The sequence below is a fragment of the Silurus aristotelis genome (genome assembly GCF_946808225.1).
Source record: "Silurus aristotelis genome assembly, chromosome: 12".
NCBI lineage: Eukaryota > Metazoa > Chordata > Actinopteri > Siluriformes > Siluridae > Silurus > Silurus aristotelis.
In genome coordinates this window covers 1,358,156-1,381,018 of record NC_139585.1, presented here as the reverse complement: position 1 = coordinate 1,381,018, position 22,863 = coordinate 1,358,156, and the positions used below count along the sequence as shown (strand labels likewise).

Here is a 22,863-nt window from a genome sequence, read left to right as displayed (position 1 = left end):
AAACACGTTTAGTGGAATTATGACCCTAAAGTTCTATTTTGGTCTCATCTGACCACATGACTTTCTCCCATGACTCCTCTGGATCATCCAAATGGTCACTGGCAAACTTAAGACGTGCCTGGACATGTGCTGGTTTAAGCAGGGGAACCTTCCGTGCCATGCATGATTTCAAACCATGACGTCTTAGGGTATTACCAACAGTAACCTTGGAAACGGTGGTCCTAGCACTTTTCAGGTCATTGACCAGCTCCTCCCGTGTAGTTCTGGGCTGATTTCTCACCTTCCTTAGGATCATTGAGACCCCACGAGGTGAGATCTTGCATTGAGCCCCAGTCCGAGGGAGACTGACAGTCATGTTTAGCTTCTTCCATTTTCTAATGATTGCTCCAACTGTGGACCTTTTTTCACCAAGCTGCTTGGCAATTTCCCCGTAGCCCTTTCCAGCCTTGTGGAGGTGTATAATTTTATCTCTAGTGTCTTTGGACAGCTCCTTGGTCTTGGCCATGTTAGTAGTTGGATTCTTACTGATTGTATGTGGTGGACAGGTGTCTTTATGCAGCTAACGACCTCAAACAGGTGCATCTAATTTAGGATAATAAATGTAGTGGAGGTGGACATTTAAACAGGTCTTTGAGGGTCAGAATTCTAGCTGATAGACAGGTGTTCAAATACTTATTTGCAGCTGTATCATACAAATAAATAGTTTCAAAATCATATATTGTGATTTCTGGATTTTTTTTTTTTAGATTATGTCTCTCACAGTGGACATGCACCTACGATGACAATTTCAGACCCCTCCATGATTTCTAAGTGGGAGAACTTGCAAAATAGGAGGGTGTTCAAATACTTATTTTCCTCACTGTATATATATATATATATATATATATATATATATATATATATATATATATATATATATATATATATATATATACACAATATATATATATATATATATATATATATATATACACAAATATATCTTACATATAATTTTAAATATAATTTACACATAAATACACAAACAAATTCTACATTAACATCTGTAAAAATATTTTCACATAGTAACTAATTCTGTATCTCAACATCAGGAAACTGCTGTAACTAAAACTGTAACTATAACAGCTTTTTTTTTTTTTTTTACAATTCTACATAATCAGTTTTAAATATAAACATACAACTAAATTAAATAAAACTTTTTGCTTCTAGTTTATTTATTCACATCTTTCTGTTCTTATGACAGTAATCCATTTCTTTATCTTTTCTTATAAAGTAGTTCATACCTCTTTCTCCGAGTAAATCTGTTATACCAAAACAGACATCGAGGCGCTTTTTATTCTCTGTAAAATGTTCTTTCGTTTAGTAATATGACGTCAATTTCTCCAAAAGAATTTCCATTTCTACATTTTGGAATTTCCGCTGAAAGAGGAAAAACTGTGTATTTGACAGCATAGGGGTTGGTTGATAATCTACTGGATTTGTCTCATTTCCGCTGGGTCTGAAGTGTGCATTTTTCTTCTTTACTGAATACATTTGCTTTTCTTGTCTGCTTTTTTGCCCTATAATAAAGAAGTATGATGTAGGCCTATCAGTGTCTTTTAGTGACTCCTTATAAGCGCTCCTTTGACTTTTTTCCTTTAGGAGTGTATGATGTTTTTACTCAGAATTCCTTTATAACTTCCTGATCTTCCACCACTGATTCATAGATTCAAATCTGTTCTTCACTTTTATCCATCCTTTCCAAAAGTGTTTAAAGTATTCACATAAAGATTTTTCCTGTGAATGTTTGTTATTTAAATGGCAGTAGTAACTTTTGTGTGTTCCTGGTGTAAGTGTGCATTGTGATAAGTTTATGGTCTGAAAATGGTGTAGGGAAAATGTAGGCATGTGTGATCCTGTTCCTTATAGTACTTGTGGTATGTACATTAAAACCTGTCTAAACATGCTGCAGAAACCCTGAATGTGTGGAATTTCCTCAAAGTGCACTGATGTGTTCATGGGTTGTTTTCCATTCAGGTCTAATTTAAAGTCTGTTGTGCAGTTCAAATCTCCCCCAAGATAATAAAATGCTAATACTGGTGTTTTCTAGGGCATTTTTTAACTTAAAGAAAAGTGTTCTGATGGAGGGACCACCTCGAAGTGGGTGAATTCAGCTCTCACTATAGGCAGTCTACCTGGTTCTACCTCATCACTGACCATCACACTCACATCACTGAAATCACACTCACATCACTAAAATCACACTCACATCACTGACCATCACACTCACATCACTAAAATCACACTCACATCACTGAAATCACACTCACATCACTAAAATCACACTCACATCACTGACCATCACACTCACATCACTAAAATCACACTCACATCACTGAAATCACACTCACATCACTAAAATCACACTCACATCACTGACCATCACACTCACATCACTAAAATCACACTCACATCACTAAAATCACACTCACATCACTGACCATCACACTCACATCACTAAAATCACACTCACATCACTAAAATCACACTCACATCACTAAAATCACACTCACATCACTGACCATCACACTCACATCACTAAAATCACACTCACATCACTAAAATCACACTCACATCACTGACCATCACACTCACATCACTAAAATCACACTCACATCACTAAAATCACACTCACATCACTGACCATCACACTCACATCACTGACCATCACACTCACATCACTAAAATCACACTCACATCACTGAAATCACACTCACATCACTGACCATCACACTCACATCACTAAAATCACACTCACATCACTAAAATCACACTCACATCACTGACCATCACACTCACATCACTAAAATCACACTCACATCACTAAAATCACACTCACATCACTGACCATCACACTCACATCACTGACCATCACACTCACATCACTAAAATCACACTCACATCACTGACCATCACACTCACATCACTAAAATCACACTCACATCACTAAAATCACATTCACATCACTAAAATTACACTCACATCACTGACCATCACACTCACATCACTAAAATCACACTCACATCACTGACCATCACACTCACATCACTAAAATCACACTCACATCACTAAAATCACACTCACATCACTGACCATCACACTCACCTCACTAAAAATGCCTCCAAATGCTGGAGTTCTACTTTTTTTACATTCACTATTTCATTTAAGTTAGTTGATGCTTAAAACCATAAAATGGATCTAATCTCACCAGGGAGAGCGTGTTGTCTATGAAGTGGGTCCATGTGTACCGTCTCTGTTTCTTATTAAAATCTCTCCATATGTCACAGAGATCGTGGGCCTCCACCAACTCCCACAGTCGCTTACAGGAAGCTACATGAGGCTCTGCATGATTTCTGTCTATATTTTCTGATGTACAATTAAAATCTCCTACAAAACTAAAAACTCTGCAGTGCTGCAGTTTAAAATAACATACATTTTGTGTAAAAACTTCATTCTCTCCACTGCACTGGTGGAAGCGTCCACACCGATAAACACTAAAACCTCATTCTCATAAAAAAAACATTCACTTTTAAAAGCCTCCCATTTAAAATGTCTTCAGCAGTGAAAGAAACAGGAATAAAATTGTGAGTAAAAAGCAGGGCAGCACCACCACTGGCTTAAAATCACCAACCCGTCCCACTCCTTCACCCAGTCAGCAGTGTTACTGACATCACGTGGGTCTCCTGCAGCATAACAACATCTATGTGTTTTAGCTTAATGAGATCATAAAGCTTTTAATTTTTTTTCTGTGTTTCCTTTTTCTCCACTTACAGTATATTAAAACTTGCAACTCGTTCATTAAAAAGAAGTTTAAATAGAACAAACAAACAAATCATAAAAAACAAAGTAAAACACACCTCACACTTTATTGTTTTCTTTGCTAAAATACTTTTTTCTGCCACTTGGTGGTTCTTAAAAACTCTTTAATGTCTTCAGCAGTATAAACAACATTTAACGGTTCCTCCTTGCTTGGCTTTGATGGCCAGGTTTACGTTAAGATCCACCCACCTTGATCACTGTAGTTTGTGGGTCTTCTGACTGTGATTAACAGGTTTATACGGTGGTGTGAAAAAGTGTTGGCTTGTTTCTTATTTTTTTCTCATCAAACTAATTTGAGATAATACACGTGAACACAACATGCGGTTTTCAAATGAAGGTTTTTCTTATTGAGGGAAAAAAAAATCCAAAACTACATGGCCCTGTGTGAAAAAGTGTTTGCCCCGTAAACCTAATAACTGCTTGGGCCGCCCTCAGCAGCAACAACTGCAATCAAGCGTTCGTGAAAACTTGCACTGAGTCTGTTACAGCGCTGGGAGGAATTCTGCTCCACTCATCTATGCAGAATTTGGGGGGTTTTCAGCTAGTTTTCTAGCTTTTTGTTTTTTTTTTTTCTTTGTTTTTCCCATTTTTCCCAAAAGGTTTCACCTGATTTTTCCCCAAATCCCTCATTAGCTCCCTTTGTTTTGTAGGGGAAAATATACACTTCATATAATGAACTATTACTTGTTTGTATTAGACACACACTATTGCAGTATGAACATGACGTAGGCACATGACACACAACCATATTGGAAATTCCATTTTTTCTGTAAATGGGAATAATGCATAGTGTGCATAGTGCATTCCCACCCACACTGATGCAGGACGCAGCACTACAATGGATAGAATCAAGGTGACAAATGTCAGTTTGGGTAGAAACATCAGAAACTTAAGGGATGTGAACAAGACAGTATGAAGGCCACATTCTTGGGTCAGGAGCAGAAGTAGACGATTCCACAGTATCCAGAAGCAGCAAAAACTTAGTAGCCAAATGAGAAAGTTGAAACTGATGAAACAATGATGATTGATGAACTGTAACTCAGGACTCCTCATACCAGCACATGGACACTTCACACCGGCTCACTTTAATCTGCACCTCGTCAATATCTGTCATACACATCCATCCCTTTCTGTGAAGTGTGTGTGTGTGTGTGTGTGTGTGTGTGTGTGTGTGTGTGTATATATATATATATATATATATATATATATATATATTACTTTTTTTTTATGTGTATATATACTGTGTATATTTATATTATATATATATATATATATATATATATATATATATATATATATATATATATATATATATATATATATATATAATTTTTACTTATACTTATTCTTTTAATATAATTATAATTTATAATTTAACTTGCACCCAAAGCACTGATTGTAAATGAGATGATCACAGATAATAATCTCGATGCACTCTGTCTCACTGAGACCTGGATTAAACCAGGTGATTATATGGGTCTAAACGAGTCGACACCATCAGGATATGTTTATAAGCATGAGCCCCGTCAGACTGGTCGTGGGGGGGGTGTAGGAACCATTTATAGTGCTTCTCTTAATGTTAGTCAGAGATTAGGATTCAGCTTTAAATCATTTGAAGTGCTCGTTCTTAAAATTGCACTTTCAGAGATGCATAGAAAACTCGCTCTGGTCACCGTGTACAGACCCCCAGGACCCTACGCTGATTTTCTTCATGAGTTTGCTTGTTTTCTCTCAGACCTCTTGATCAGTTTTGATAAAGTGCTGCTTGTAGGAGATTTTAATATTCATGTAGATGATGAAAACGATGCCCTAGGATTATCATTTGTTGATTTACTAAACTCTTTTGGAGTTAAACAAAACGTCACCAGACCAACCCACCGTTTTAACCACACACTAGACTTAATAATATCCCACGGAGCAGACGTCACTGATATAGATATTTTACCCCAGAGTGATGACATCACAGACCATTATCTCCTACTGTACACACTACCGGTAGAGCAGATTAACCGTGTTTCACCACGGTATCGACTTGGTAGGACTATTATTCCAACCACTAAGGACAGATTCATAAATAACCTGCCTGATTTATCTCAGTTTCACATTAAACCCATAAATGCTGATCATCTTGATGAGATGGCGAACAACATAGACCTTATCCTCACTAGCACTTTAGACACTGTTGCCCCCATCCGGTTAAAAAAGGTTCGAGAACAAGCACCTGCACCTTGGTATAATAGTCATACGCATGCCCTCAAGAGAACAACACGTAATCTGGAGAGAAAATGGAGGAAAACTAAATTGGAGGTATTTAGAATTGCGTATAAAGACAGTATGCTTAGCTACAGACAGGCGCTAAAAGCTGCTAGAGCTGAACACCTGAGCAAACTCATAGAAAATAACAAAAACAATCCCAGGTTCCTTTTCAGTACAGTCGCTAAATTAACAACAAATCAGGGATCTGAAAAATGTGTTCCATCACAGTTTAGTAGTGAAGACTTTATGAATTTCTTCACTGAAAAAATAGATAACATTAGAAAAACAATTGTGGCAGTTCAACCTCTGACAGCATCTCCCGACACAATCGTACTTACAACCCCACAACTACACTGTTTTACATGTATAGGACAGGAAGAGCTGTATGATGCTATTATGAAAGCTAAATCAACAACATGTCAGTTAGATCCAATTCCCACTAAACTACTGAAGGAAGTGTTATATACAGCTGGTGAGCCTCTTCTCAATATTATTAACTCCTCACTATCGTTAGGTCACGTCCCTAAATTTCCTCAAGTTAGCAGTTATTAAGCCCCTCATTAAAAAACCTAATCTGAATCCAAGCACGCTATCGAATTACAGACCAATTTCAAATCTCCCATTTATGTCTAAGATTTTAGAAAAGATTGTCGCTGCCCAGTTATGTAACCACTTGCAGGAGAACAATATCTTTGAAGAGTTTCAGTCAGGTTTTAGGCCCCATCATAGCACAGAAACTGCTCTAGTTAAAATCACTAATGACCTGTTTTTAGCTTCAGACCAAGGCTACATCTCCCTATTAGTTTTACTTGATCTTAGTGCTGCGTTCGACACTATAGATCATGATCTTCTCCTCGATCGCTTACAGAATTACATCGGTATTCAGGGACAGGCATTAAGCTGGTTTAAATCCTACCTGTCCAATCGTTACCATTTCGTAGATTTAAATGGAGAGCTATCCAGGATAATGCTAGTAAATTATGGCGTGCCACAAGGGTCAGTTCTGGGACCCCTGCTTTTTACAATATACATGCTTCCATTAGGAAATATTATTAGAAGGCATGGAATTAGCTTCCATTGTTATGCTGATGATACCCAGCTATATATTTCATCCAAACCAGGCGATACAGCTCAATTAGCTCGCATAACTGAGTGTGTTGAAGAAATAAGAGATTGGATGACCCATAACTTTCTGCTATTAAATTCTGATAAAACTGAGATTTTGCTCATCGGCCCAAAAAATAGTACACAGAAGCTCCAGCATCTCAGCCTGCATTTAGATGGTTGTTCTGTAACTACTAGTTCAACGGTAAAAGACCTGGGAGTTATTTTAGACAGCAACTTATCTTTCAAAAATCACATCAATCAAGTTACAAAAACAGCCTTCTTTCACCTTAGAAATATTTCTAAGCTAAGAAATATGTTATCTATATCTGATGCAGAGAAGCTCGTCCATGCGTTTATGACCTCTAGAATAGACTACTGTAATGCATTACTAGGTGGATGTCCTGCATCATTAATAAACAAGCTTCAGTTAGTTCAGAATGCCACAGCAAGAGTTCTTACTAGGTCAAGAAAATACGATCATATAACCCCAATCTTATCGTCCCTACATTGGCTTCCTATTAAGTTTCGAATAGACTACAAACTACTGCTACTCACTTATAAAGCACTAAATGGTTTGGCTCCCATCTATCTATCCAGTCTTTTAACACGCTACAATCCGTCACGCTCCCTGAGATCTCAAAACTCTGGGCTTCTAGTAGTTCCTAGAATAGCAAAGTCCACTAAAGGCGGTAGATCATTCTTACATTTAGCTCCTAAACTCTGGAATAGTCTTCCTGACAGTGTTCGGGGTTCAGATACACTCTCCCAGTTTAAGTGCAGATTAAAAACATATCTTTTTAGCAAAGCCTACACATAACACACATCACACACATCACATCATAACCTTGTGCTCCAGAACATCTGATCACATGCACATTATCAACTTGTGCTGTTAATATCATGAACAGCAGCTACGCTAATTCCTCTCCACTGCTTCTCTTTCTCTCCCCATCCCGAGGCTTCCTGAGGTTTGGCCAGCTCCAGTCACGTCCCACCTCGTGAAGATTATGGACCTATGGATGATCATGGAGAAGTAGATGCCGAGTGTTTAAAGGCCCTGGCATGGAGAAGCTGATGCTGGATTTATGATGATCACAAATTGTTCTGTATTGTTGAAAGATTTATGACCAAACTTTTGATGTCACCCATATGAGGATGGGTTCCCCTTTGAGTCTGGTTCCTCTCAAGGTTTCTTCCTCATATCATCTAAGGGAGTTTTTCCTTGCCACTGTTGCCACGGCTTGCTCATCAGGGACAAACGCACACCATTCACCTTCACTGTTGTTTTCTGTAAAGCTGCTTTGAGACAATGTCTGTTGTGAAAAGCGCTATACAAATAAACTTGACTTGACTTGACTTGACTTAATTTTATATTTGTTTATTTTTTTACTCCTTTTTATGTTCACATGTTGGACAGTCATAAAAAGCATTTCACTACATGTCGTATTCTGTACAAATGTGTTCAGCATGTGACAAATAAAGTTTGAGGTTTTAAACACTGGTCAAGTCACAAAGCCAAAATGAAGCAAAACATGGAAGTAGAATGAAGTGCCCTCGTTTTGTTTTTGGTCCAACTCTCAATCGACTGGCGTTAATGTTATCAGAATGACTAGACGAACTTCTAAGTGATGTGTTACAGAAGGGAATTTGGGGAAGTTGCTGAAGGTAATGCTAAACAAGGATGCTAAATGTGTATAAAACAAGGAATAATTGCTCTCTACCGCTCAGGTTTCAGCTATCTCCACACTAATAGGGTTTTCTCTCTGTTTTGTCCTTCCATTCACACTGAGATAAATGTGTGTAGACTGATGAGAAAGTCTTAGCAATAATAAGTAGTTTTACTCTATTTTTCCAGTTTCTTTAATTTCCTAAAGACCTGATCATATTCATGCGTCACACAGCTCCTCAGTCTTCAGTCTCAAAAAAGTATGAGGTGGTATCAAAAAGATTATAGACTTGTTTTGTAACCCCCCAACAGATGGCAGCACAAGACTGCACACACAGTCACAAGGAGCACCAAAATGCATAAGTCATTGTGCCAAAAGACATGTGCACATCTGGAGCTGTGCAACTGCTTCTATTCTGACCACTTGCGCACCCTGTCACCGAGCTCGTGGAACAGCATGATCTCACTTCCGCACCCACTCTACTCGCCAGATTTGGCTCCTGCAGACTTCACCCTCTTCCCGAATATGAAAAAACAGCTCAAAGGCCACCGCACCATTGTGGAGATCCGGCATGATATCACAGAATGGAATAGCCTTTATTTGTCACATATACATTACAGCACAGTGAAATGTTGTTCTTCGCATATCCCAGCTTTCTTAGAAGCTGGGGTCGGCCATGATACGGCGCCCCTGGAGCACAGGGAGGGTTAAGGGCCTTGCTCAAGGGCCCAAGAGTGGCAGCTTGGCAATACCGGGGCTTGAACCCCCGACCTTCCGATCAGTAATCCAGTGCCTTAACCACTGGAGCCACCACTCCCCCACTGGAGCCACCACTCCACAGAAGGTGCTTGACTCGAAAAGAAGACTTCCAGGACACGTTCCAGAAGAACACTGGGGCGCTGTATTACTGCACAAGGGAAATTAGAAGGTGATGTTGTGGAAAATAGATAAATAAGATAAATAAAGTACATTCTTGTAAACAGTGTGAGTCTCCAAACTTGTGGATGTCACCTCGTATTTCAATCAAAAAGAACAGACTTCTCTTATCTTCTCGATTACTCATCTAAACACCAGCTGATTTCCTTACAGCTATTCATTAGATTTGTTTTATCGCAAATGGAGATTTATCTCATTCCATATGCCCATATTTACACACATTCATTCATTCATTCATTTTCTCCCGCTTATCCGTAATTCGGGTCACGGGGGCAGCAGTCTAAGCAGACCCCCGCCTTCGACTGCTGCCCAATCCTCACAGCACCGTCCCTTACGGTCCCTCCTGCAGGTGGTGAGCCCACGGGAAGTCGGCCCCACGTCACTCTGACATCACGGACCTTGATATTTCCCTCGTAAGGGACCCCCCCGGAGCATAGAGGGTTAAGGGCCTTGCTATTTACACACATTAAATTCTGAAATCTAGTCCTGTGGTGACGTTTAAATTAAAATGAATTTTAATTAATTTCAGAGACTCATGCAAACAGTATTAGAGCAATCTTTTATTTATTTTGATAAATAAAAATTATATGTACATTTCCAGTATTAAACCCAAACATGTGGATTAACATCTGAAAGGATTCCTCTGTAATATGTGAATGAGGTGTGTGTAGTGAAATTGCTGTGTGCATCACATGATTGATTTATTGATTAAGTTCAGGAGATAAAAGTGCATTTTGATGAAATTCACCCAAAAATCTGAAAATCATTCAGTAAAATTTGTCAAACTGTGATGCTATGTATTGCGTGTGTGTGTGTGTGTGTGTGTGTGTGTGTGTGTGTGTGTGTGTGTGTGTGTGTGTGTGTGCGTTTGTTCATGCAGAAATGAGTAGCTCCATCAGCGTTCCTACAGAGTGCATCCTGTAGAAGACGGTGAGCGGCTGGCCGAGATTCACCAACACAAACCACACCGAGAAGCCGAAGAACTGCTTCCCCATTCCACTCTCAAACTCCGGATGGGCCCCGAACGCTGGGATCACCCACAGCTACACACACACACACACACACACAGCTGTCTATCACATGGTTGAATTTTCTCTCATTTAATAAATAAAAAATTTATTTATATTATTATTTTAATTTCAATTTAGTTAAAAAAAATCGTAAGTTACATAAAACATTTATGCAGAAATGAATGAATATAACTCATTTTTAATATTTGAAATATTTTTTATATGTATGAGAAGGACACTGAGGAAGGAGAAAAGGATTTGTAGCAAAAAGGGGAATTAAGTTGATCAGTCACACCATGAAGTTATGGGAAAGAGTAGTGGAAGCCAGGCTGAGAGAAGAGGTGACCATCTGTGAGCAACAGTATGGTTTCATGCTGAGGAAGAGCACCACAGATGCCTTATTTGCTTTGAGAAGTATAGAGAAGGTCAGAAGGAGCTGCATTGTGTGTTTGTGGATTTAGAGAAAGCGTACGACAGGGTGGAGAGAGGAGTTGTGGTATTGTATGAGGAAGTCTGGTGTGTCAGAGAAGTATGTGAGAGTGGTGCAGGACATGTATGAGGACAGTGTGACAGCAGTGAAGTGTGCAGTAGGAACGACAGACTGGTTCAAGGTGGAGGTTGGACTGCATCAAGGATCGGCTCTGAGCCCTTTCTTGTTTGCAGTGGTGATGGACAGGTTTAAGGACGAGGTCAGACAGGAGTCTCCCTGGACTATAATGTTTGTGGATGATATTGTGATTTGTGGTGAGAGTAGTGAGCAGGTGAAGAAGATCCTGGAGAGGTGGAGGTATGTGCTGGAGAGAAGGGGAATGAAAGTCAGTAGGAGTAAGACAGAGTACATGTGTGTGAATGAGAGGGGGGCAGTGGAGGGGTGCGGTTACAGGGAGAAGAGGTGGAGAAGGTGGAGGAGTTCAGGTACCTGGGGTCAACAGTGCAAAGTAATGGAGAGTGTGTTAGAAAAGTGAAGAAAAGAGTGCAGGCAGGGTGGAGTGGGTGGAGAAGAGTGATAGCAGGAGTGATTTGTGATAGAAGAGTATCTGTGAGAGTGAAAGGGAAAGTTTATAGGACTGTGGTGAGACCTGAGATGTTGTATGGATTAGAGACAGTGGCATTGAGTAAAAGACAGGAGGTGGAGCTGGAGGTAGCAGAGCTGAAGATGTTGAGATGTTCGTTGGGAGTGACGACGATGGACAGGATTAGAAATGAGTTTATTAGAGGGACAGCGCATGTAGGACGTTTTGGAGACAAGGTGAGGGAGGTGAGATTGAGATGGTTTGGACATGTGCAGAGGAGGGACATGGGGTATATCAGTAGAAGAATGCTGAGGATGGAGACACCAGGAAGGAGGAAAAAAGGAAGACCTAGGAGGAGGTAGTTGGTGTGAAAGAGACAGATTTAGAGGACAGGGGGGTGTGGAGACAGATGATCCGCTGTGGTGCCCCCTAATGGGAGCAGCCGAAAAAAAAGAAATATTTTTTAATACAAAAATTGTAATATATAAATAAATATTTTATAAATCAAATAGAAAATCTGTTGTACTTCTTTATAATATAAGATTCAAATTTATTATAATTGACATAAAATACATGTAATAAAAGCAGCAGCTTGTCTTTTTTCTCTCTCACCATAATATTAGTGAGGATGAGGAAAGCACAGATCTCCTGGATCATCTTTTTACTCCAGCTGGGAGCATCATGTTTCTGGTATATGTTTGAATCTTCTCCATCTCTCCTCACCATCTGCTTCACACAGACATGTTCACACTCACTCTATTAACACCACCATATCACTGCCATTGGTATCATTTATTTCTTTTGTTTTCTCATTGTCTGGATGTCTGTCTGTCTGTCTATCTATCTGTCTGTCTGTCTGTCTGTCTGTCTGTCTGTCTGTCTGTGTTTCTTCCTTTTTTCTGATAAAATATTCTTGTAAATGTTCCTGAATTTCAGGTTTGTAGTAAAGATGTTCCTCTCTGTAGTGAAACAGTTAAGTAAGTGAAATGAAGAAGGTGTGAACTCATGTCTTCCTGTGCCAATGTAAATGTGAGTGAAGGTGAAACTGACCTTACAGACGACCTCGGGTTCGGCGCTCTCTCCGTCCAGCTCCTTCTTGACTGAGTACGTGTGTGAGTGTGTATGAGTGTGTGTGTGAGAGTGCAGGCCCTGGATGATGAAGATGTTCTGCAGAATGAGCTCCAGCAGGCTGAGCAGTGAGTAGAACAGGTGTAAATTTCCCAGAATGCCCCCGGTACCGCGAGCCAACGCAGCCACCAGCGAGAAGTATGAGAGCGAGAGCTGGCCGAGACCTGCACCCAGGAGCAGCAATATGTCCAGGCTGCGAGTCGGGTTTTTATCAATGCCTTCTTCACCGTTATCTTTGCCATGACTTTTATGTCGGATATGACCTCTTCTCTCTTTCCAGCGGTACATCAGTGTTCCCGCTAGCGAGCACAGAATCATGGTGGGCATCACACACATGTGGAACATGTAAAACATCCGGAAGGCGTCCAGGCGCAGCTCCTTTTGTCCTTCCCATACCTGGTACAGCAGGAAGACCACAACACCTGAGATCAGCACCAGCAAGCCAAAGATCAGCCCAAACAGGATTCCACCACTTCGTACGATCCGCAATGTGATCTTCTGGGCGTGGCCGGAGTCATCGAACACATGACGCCCTACGTTCTTCCACATGACGTAAAGCATGCAGCTAGCCAGCAGGCTGAACTCCATGTTGAAGGGGTACAGGACCTGGTAACCTTTACGCAGAGCCACACACACCGGCTGGCTTCTGCACACACACTCAGTCGCTTTCTCACTGTCTTCTTCTGAAACACCTTTAAATAACAACCGTATAAAACTTCAATAAATAAAGTTCCATAAAAAATGTTTAAATGACATCTCTCTATAATATTTACACCAGACAGGTTCCTGGTTCTTATGAAATTAGTTCTCACTCTCCAGTGTTCTCTAGTGTTTAAAGACTATAATCACATTCTTGATGTAACCCAAATGAGGATGAGGTTCTGAGGATGAGGTTTTGAGTCTGGTTCCTTTCAAGGTTTTCTTCCTCATAACATCTAAGGGAGTTGTTCCTTGCCACAGGCTGCTCATCAGGGATAAATGCAGATCATTCACTTTAACTCTTAAATTCTGTAAAGCTGCTTTGAGACAATGTCTGTTGTGAAAAGCGCAATAGAAATAAACTTGACTGAATTTACTATCACCCTTGTAGCTGAATGAATCTCCACAAAATCTAGTGGAACGTCTTTCCAGAAGAGTGGCGTTTATTATCACAGCAAATTGGGATACCTATAGTGTATACATATATGTGTGTGTGTGTGTGTGTGTGTGTGTGTGTGTGTGTGTGTGTGTGTGTGTGTGTGTAGCCTGAGTTTGTGTAAAATCTAAAGCTGTGGACAAATAAAAATGGCGAGACAATATCAAGAGATGACAGTAGAGGGCACTACAAGCTCATGAAAGACAAACTCTAAATGGCGCGAGTCACCTGATTCATAGCTCTGTCCCCAAAATAATTCTAACATTGTCTTGTGTTGTAAAATGCAGAAATGTGTGCAGTAAGCTGTAAGTGCATTGTCATGTTAACACGCGTAAAACCAATCTGTCCTGAAGATACTGGAAAACAGTTGCAGTTTTACCTCTGGCACTGTAGAGTCTTTTGATAAATAAATGTCACCTTTAACAAACATTATAGAAACGTATCGCAGAAAGAGCTGCTGCTATGGAAATGATAGCATAAGAGAAAGTGTGTGAATATAAACCTGCACTACCATCAGAGCTGCTGTTCTACAGAATTCATCAACACCTTTTAACCTACTGACACCTTCTGATAACTTACCAGTGTTCACTCCGCTGATGGTCTCATTGAATTGTCTCTCCAGCTCTATCTCCATGTGGATGGTGTCTTCTGTTACTGCATTTAGCCATAACAGGATGTCCGTGCACAGGATTATTATGAGCCCAGTCCTGTAACACACACACAAAACCAAGAGGTATTACCCAGGAGAGGTTAATGACAGAATGTAAATGCAGGATCTTCTCTTGACTGAAATAAAAAAAAACATTTCAACAACTATTTTATTGCATCTTTTCAAGGGGACAATACTAGAAATGGAACTTGTATATATTTTTTTAATATTATTGTGCAGTTTGTATAAAAGTACAGATTTACTCTCCTCTGAAAATAACGCCATTACTGTCTAAATAACTGCCAACAAAAGTGAGTACACCCTCAGTGAACATGTCAAAACTGTGTCCAAAGTGTGAATATTGTGTAAGCACCATTGCAATGTAGCACTTTCTTAATCCTCCTGGGCATGGAATGGATGTTAGACACACGGGGCTTCTCCACCTTCTGCTTGAGGATCCCCACAGGTGCTCAGTAGGGTTCAAGTCTGGAGACATACTTGGCTACTATTTCACCTTCACCTTCACCTTCCTCCTATTTGGGGTTGGTATTATGTTGGAAAACAGCCATACAGACCAGTTTCTGAAGGGAGGGCATGATGTTCTGCTTCAGGATCTTACAGTACATGTTGGAATCTATGTTTCCCTCAATGAAACGTATCTCTCTAGTACCAGCAGCACTCATGCAGACCATGATGCTACCACCACCATGCTTGACTGTAGATAAGACACAATTTTCTTGTTTCTCCTCACCAGGGTGTCACCACACATGCTGGACACCATCTGAGCCAAACAAGTTTATTTTAGCCTCATCAAACCACAGGACACAGGCTCTTGGATAGGTCATCTTCAGCAAACCGTTTGAGGGTTTTCTTGTAAGCAGCTTCAGAAGAGCCTCCTTCTGGGACGACAACCTGCAAACCAACTTGTTGCACTGATTAGTGGACCTACTGCTCCTGCAACCTCTAAAGCAATGCTGCAGCTCTCATGTGTCTGTTTTATGAAGCAGCTTCTGACTCACAGCACAAGGACTCGACATCTTTAATGGATCCTTGCGAGGTCTGTTCCGAGTGTAGCCCATTTTGGAAAACCTCTCTATGACCCTGACCACTGCAATGTAACTCAGTTTCATGGTGTTACTGATCTAACAGCCTCGGCATCTTTGTGGAGATCAACAATTCTAATTTGCACGTTTACATGATGTACAGCTGTTATCACTTAGGGTGCATTTACTTTTGTTTTTTTTACACAAATAGCTGTATGATTAGTTTTTTCAGAGGACAGTAAATCTATATTGATATACAAACTGCACATTGACTCCTTTAAAATATATACAAGTTTTATTTCTATAGTATTGTTACTTAAGAAGATATTAAAATAGTTTCTAAAATGTTTTAATTTACTTTTGTGAGATACTGTGTGTATATATATATATATATATCAAGTCAAGTTGCTTTTATTGTCATTTCTACCCTACACCACAGTGGTACACAGTGAAAATAAGACAACGTTCCTCCAGAACCCTGGTGCTTCACTAAACAACATGAAGCTACAACACACAACATAAAGTTACATAAAGTGCATTAAGTGCAACCGAGTGCAAACAGTGCAGACAAAAAACAGTGCAGACAGACAACACAAGACAGTGTGGGACAAATACACATAACACAAAATAGCATTAGTGAACCTACTGTATACAATACAGAGGACTATAAAGACTATGAACAATAAGTATATATACACAAACACAATCCTGATGACAAAACTCGATGATGTGATTCGAGCTGTGCATTGCTACACAGTCGTGAGTCAGCAGAGTGAACAGCGGTGGGCTGAGCACACAGCCCTGAGGGGCCCCAGTTCTTAGTGTGGTGGTGCTGGAGATGCTGTTTCCGATCCTGCCTTGTCTCTCCCTGCTGAGGTCTCCCAGTCAGAAAGTCCAGGATCCAGTTACAGAGGGAGGTGTTCATGATCGCCTGGATGCCCTGCTACATGCGACAGGTGTTTCCGCTGTCCTGGAAGTGGCCGTGGATTCTCTTGGTGTGCGCTCTTTGTTTCTTTGATGGCACGGGACAATTTGGCTGGTGCTGTACTAAAAGCCATTTTGTCCCCTGCTCTGAAGGTGGAGTCTCTTTGTTTCATTAACACACGCAATTTTTTTGTGTAGTGATGGTCTTGTCAATGCACTTGCTGATGTAGCTGGTCACTGATGATGTGAACTACTCCAAGTTAATGGAATTGCTGTTGATTGCAGCATCATTAAACATTTCCCAGTCAGTGCACTCAAAACAGTCCTAAAGAGCAGCGGTGGCTCCTGCTGGCCAGGTTTTCACCTGTTTCAGAACTGTTTTAAAGCGTCTGACGAGCTCTCTGTATGCTGGAATTAGCATAACAGAGATGTGCTCTAAGTAGCCAAAATGGGGGCGGGACTCTGCACGATGCACGCTGGGTATGTTTGTGTAAACAAGATCCAACGTGTTCGCCGCTCTCATTGCAAAGTCCACATGATAATGGAGTTTAGGGAACATAGTCCTGAGATTTGCATGGTTGCATGGAATTGCATGGTTGCATGGAATTTACGGCGATAATAAACAATCCATTGGGGTGAGCATTCTGCAGGTTGCTAATAGCGCCATAGAGTTCACACAGTGCCTCCTTTGCATTAGCACTGGGGGGAATGTACACGGCAATGAAAACAGTGATAAATTTCTGTGGTAAATAAGACGGTCTGCATCTTACAGTCACAAACTCCACTAGTGATGAGCAGTAGCATGAGACAAGCACAGAGTTCTTACACCATTCCGTGTTGATATAAACACACACACCACCACCGCAAGTCTTATTGCACAGAGCTGCGTTTCTGTCAGCACAAAACACAGTTTGCCCACTTCCCCTGGGCCCATAGGAGGATCTGGTGCACCAGCCTGTACAGGGGGCACGAGCGCAGACCTCCTTGATAGTTGATGTAAAACACTGAGAAGTTGTCCGTACATATCAGCACTCTCTCTGATGATCTCTGAGGTTCGGGAAAAAAATGCTTCAACGCTAGGATCATGGCCAGTGTCTCTGGATAATTCCAGAGGTAATTGAACCTGTTTTAAAAATAATAAACTCTTCCATTAGCACTGGTTATGTACCTAAATCCTTCAAACTGGCAGTTATCAACCCCCTAATCAAGAAACTTAACCTTGACCCATGTCAGCTGTCCAACTACAGTCCAATATCAAATCTCCCCTTTACATCCAAAATTTTAGAAACGGTTGTAGCACAGCAGTTATGCTCACACCTACTTATGAATAACATTTTTTAAATGTATCAGTCAGGATTTTGGCCTCATCATAGCACACAGACGGTGCTAGTTAAGGTGGTAAATTACCTGTTATTGGCCTCTGATCAGTAAATTGTCTCTTTACTTGTTTTGCTCGACCTTAGTGCAGCTTTTGACACCATTGATCACACTATACTGCTTGCTAGACTTGAGAACATTGCTGGAATAAAGGGAACAGCTCTCTCCTGGCTCAGGTCTTATTTGACTGAATGCTATCAGTTTGTTGATGTAAATGGTGAATTCTCCACACTCTCTGAGGTAAAGTTTGGTGTTCCTCAAAGATCTGTCTTAGGCCCACTGCTTTTCTCTTTATATCTGCTGCCTCTGGGTGAAATTATACATAAACATGGTATTCGCTTCCATTGCTATGCTGATGATACACAGCTGTATATTTCAGCAAAGACAGATGAGAGAGATCAGCTTAACAATGTTGAGAAGTGTGTAAAGGACATTAGACAGTGGATGCTTGATAACTTTCTTCTGCTCAACTTAGATAAGACGGAAGTACTTTTACTAGGACCACATGCAGCTAGAAGTAAACTTTCCGATTCCGTAGCATCTCTGGATGGTGTTTCTGTCTCAGTGTGTACAGCAGTCAAAGACCTTGGTGTGATTATTGACCCGAGTCTTTCCTTTGAGTCTCACGTGAATAATATCACCAGGATCTCCTTCTTTCTCCTTAGAAATTTTGCTAAAATTAGAAATATGATGTCGCTACAGGATGCAGAAAAACTAGGTTATGCATTTGTTACTTCTAGATTAGACTACTGTAACGCTTTACTGTCTGGGTGTTGGAGTAAGTGCATAAATAAGCTTCAGTTAGTTCAGACTCCTGTTTAAAGTGCTTAACTGTTGGTACCTCAAATAATGAAGACTACAGCAGGGGGCAGATGTTTCTCTTATAAAGCCGTACAGTTTTGGAACAGCCTTCCAATCAGTGTTCTAGACACAGTCTCAGTATTCATTTCCAGTTTAAAAATGTACTTATTCAGTCAAGCCTTTTATCAGTAGATTTTTCTGAGGTAAAGGTGCAGATCTGGAGGGATCATGGATATAGAGTGTTTGGTGAACTGTGATATTTGTATGCTGTCGTCCCCTTACATTCACTCAGGTTTGTTGATGGTGGTGTGGTGGGTCTTCGCTTATCGCAGAGATCCCTTATGTTGGTGTTACCTTATGGTTTTCACTTTTAACTATGCTGCCATAGCGAGTCTTGCTGGAGTCCAAACTGCACAGTGACTTTAACTCTCATGCAACAATAGGTACACTTAATAATCCATATCCTTCTCTTCCTGTCACCCTCTTCTCTCTCTCTCTTCTCTCTCTCTCTCTCTCTCTCTCTCTCTCTCTCTCTCTCTCTCTCGGTCGAGTTAAACATGCTCCTGAGGCTCCAGTGACCACTGTTCCTGCCCCTCTCCCCCCCGTGGATCTTCCCACTTCATCCAGGCCTGCCTGGATTGGACTGTAGTTGATGTCAACAGTCTCCTACACTGACTCAGAAATACACTTCGCTTTTGATCATCATCACTGCACCCCGCAACATTGTATACCCGCCACAAATGGACATTCGGTATAACCCAGATGAGGATGGGTTCCCTCTTGAGTCTGGTTCCTCTCAAGGTTTCTTCCTTATGCCATCTCGGGGAGTTTTTCCCTGCCACAGTCGCCAGTCGCCACCGGCTTGCTCATCAGGGACAAACTTACTCATAAAGAACATATTCATTTTTAATCACCGCATTATCTGTGTAAAGCTGCTTTGAGACAATGTTCATTGTTAAAAGCGCTATACAAATAAAAATGAATTGAATTGAATTGAATTATATCTGCTATAAATGACATTCGGTGCAACCCAGATGAGGATGGGTTCCCTCTTGAGTCTGGTTCCTCTTAAGGTTTCTTCCTTAAAAATGAGTTTATCTTTGCCACAGTCGCCACCGGCTTGCTCATCAGGGACAAACTTACTCATAAAGAACATATTCATTTTTAATCACCGCATTATCTGTGTAAAGCTGCTCTGAGACAATGTTTATTGGTCAAAGCACTATACAAATAAAAATTAATTGAATAAAATTGAATCTCTAGGCAATTGATGTGCCAAAGTAGATGGGGCCCCTCCCATAGACCTTGGGCAGAGCGACCACTCATGACCGCTCCCCACCCCTTGAGGGACGCATCCGTCATTAGCGTTACACAATGACCGGGAACTCCCAAAACAGGGCCCTTAAACAGTAACCCGGGATCTCTTCAAACATCTAAGGCACAAAGGCATCACCACGTGACTCCAATCGTACAGAGGGCATTGCCCTTCCGTGAGAACCCATGAGTCCTGAGCCAGCACTAACCAATGGGATAACTGGAACTGCTTGACGGTGAGAGGCTGTCCTTCTCTGACCTTCCTGGCGGCCGTAAGGATGGCCACAATGCGTGCAGGGGAAAGCTGCATGCACAAAGTAATCTAATCCCATATGAAGCCAAGATAGGTGGTTCTCTGTAATGGAGAAAGCACACTTTTCAGTTAAAACCCCAAAACCTTCATGTGAGTGAGAACAACATCTTGATGGCGGGCCGCTAACTGCTCTGATCTAGCTAATATCAACAAATGGCCAATAATTAAGGATGCATCAACAAATTTTGTGAAGGAGCAGGGTGAGAGGTCAAGGCCAAACGGAGGAACCCCATACTGGTAAGCTTCAGCTCCGAAAGCGAACCCCAGGAACTTCCTGTGAGAAGGTAGGATGGATACATGAAAGTACACATGCTTTAGATCTACCGTGACAGACCATTTCTCAGATCTGATTTAAGACACGACCTGCTTGAGGGTCAGCATCCTGAACCTAAGTCTCATGAGTGTGCGGTTCAGCTGACGTAGTTAAAAAATAGGACGCAACCCGCTGTCCTTTTTGGGAACTATGAAGTACCAGCTGTAAAATCCAGACTCTCGTTCTGATGAAGGGAGCACCTCAATGGCCTCAATCCTCAGGACAGTGTTTACTTCTCGTTGCATGACCAGAGCCTGCTCGGTTCCCACCAAAGTGGAAAGAACCCAGTCGAAACAGTATACAGGATCCCTGACAGTGGGAGTGCAAGTCTTGACGCTCCCCCAATAGGAGGTTGTAAGTTGGGGTTGGGGATGCGGCCACTGAGCAGCCCCATGAGAGTGGCGTGGGAGGTACTGCTGGAAATCCGCCACCTGTTTCTTACTGAGTGAGTTTATACAGAGTGAGTAGGGCATCCAGCAGCACGGCCATATCCTTATTGGACATTCCCGTGAGATTGAGCCAGAGGTGCCTCTTTGTCGAGACGAGGGTGGCCATATACCGGTCAATGGCCCTAGAAGTCTCTTTAGTGGCTCTGAGAGATCACTTTAACCCGCGGCATCGCATACCCGTGCACTTTACTCCCTATGACGTGTAAATACAGCATAAAATAGGGGCTGAAGGGGCTTTGCCTATGACCATGACACCTCAGTGAGCAGGTCTGGAAAAAACAGGTGACCCCGACATGGAACCAACTTAGCGTGCTCCGCTCCCAGGATATTGTTTTTTCCTGACAAACAATTGACAGACAAATCAACACACAGAGCACTTCGTGAACAAACAGAAGCTGGTGCCTCACTCCATGTGCGTTTTATACTTCCTGGTCTTGATGTCACCCCCCGGTGATGGCCAGCATCCAATGTTTGACTGATTACACATTATTTCAGATCGTAAACTCTCGGGCACTTTCCCAAAGCATTGCATTCCCTGAAAGGGAACAGAAACTCGTGTCCCTGGTTAAAAAGTAAAAAGTTTGCATGGAGGTGGAGAAGGAAGTGAAACAGCAGGTACCTGTTGATGACTTTGTGTTTGTGGATGCAATCTTTAGAATGAGACCAGAGCAGGTAAGTCTACAGGAACAAGAGGACAAGGAGAACACTTAAAAATACAATTAAAGTTAATGTTTAAATTCTACATAGTAAAAATGTGCTTACTATGATATATAGTTCAAGTTGATATAATATACACTGTCTGGACAAAGAAAGTCTCCACCAGGATTAAAGTAATGAACCAGGAGCTATATAAGAGCTATATATATATATATATGTGTGTGTGTGTGTGTGTGTGTGTGTGTGTGTGTGTGTGTGTGTGTGTGTGTGTGTGTGTGTTGCTCACCTGCAGGATGAGGAAAGGAGTCTGGATGAAGGGCAGAAGTACTTTAGCTAACGGCCGGCATTTTGCCATCATACCATTATACGCCATCATGAACAGACACAGCAACAGACTTAATCCTGCAAACAGCATGAGCACCACTGACACACACACACACACACACACACAAACACACACACACACAAAGTTAAGATAATACTGTACTCTAGTGCACTATTAATTCACACAAAATTTCCCACTGGGAAAAAGAGGACTTATCTACAACGCTGTGGAAATTTGAAAGGTTTTCAAATTCCTGGATTCTAGATTTATAGTACATTTTTATCATTTTTAGAGAAAGCAAACTATTCCTTTATTCAAAAATAATGCAATAAAGGAGCAGTTTGTGATGTTTACTGCCACCTGCTGCCTGTCAGGTGAATTGCACTATTCCAGCCAAACCTCCTAACAGCAACAAAGAAACTTTTTCCAAAACAAATAATACTTTTTTTAAGAAAAGGTAGCAGGTTTCAGGTTTCAGAGTTTCATTCAGGTTTAGAGGCGGAGCTTATTTTAGGGCCCAAAAAAACAAAAACCGAAAGCATCACATGACCTTCAGCTCACACAAACTCCACCCTCTTCTACAAAATA

At 41.1% G+C, this 22,863-nt stretch overlaps 2 protein-coding genes across 6 annotated transcripts in view; one reads left to right on the top strand and one right to left on the bottom strand.

The window, feature by feature from the left end:
• The window catches only part of LOC310735010 (uncharacterized protein), a 43,947-nt gene extending 35,735 nt beyond the window's left edge, over positions 1–8,212 (top strand). Inside the window, exon 2 of the mRNA XM_083557586.1 lies at positions 8,180–8,212. The gene's annotated coding sequence lies outside the window, so the exon portion shown is untranslated. The remainder of the gene's footprint in view (positions 1–8,179) is intronic.
• Positions 8,213–10,366: 2,154 nt separating this feature from the next.
• Positions 10,367–22,863, bottom strand: part of LOC310734957 (proton channel OTOP3-like) — a 16,846-nt gene continuing 4,349 nt past the window's right edge. The window contains exons 2-7 of one of the 5 annotated variants that reach the window (XM_083557487.1): positions 22,237–22,373; positions 21,913–21,971; positions 14,690–14,817; positions 12,898–13,667; positions 12,460–12,576; positions 10,367–10,867 (exon numbers count right to left, since the gene is read on the bottom strand). In XM_083557487.1, the coding sequence (XP_083413613.1) occupies positions 10,697–10,867; positions 12,460–12,576; positions 12,898–13,667; positions 14,690–14,817; positions 21,913–21,971; positions 22,237–22,373 (1,382 nt within the window). In that variant the 3' untranslated portion in view covers positions 10,367–10,696. Of the gene's footprint in view, positions 10,868–11,013; positions 11,629–12,459; positions 12,577–12,897; positions 13,668–14,689; positions 14,818–21,912; positions 21,972–22,236; positions 22,374–22,863 lie in introns of those variants that run through there. The other 4 variants (XM_083557488.1, XM_083557489.1, XM_083557485.1 and 1 more) reach the window with 4 other exon arrangements.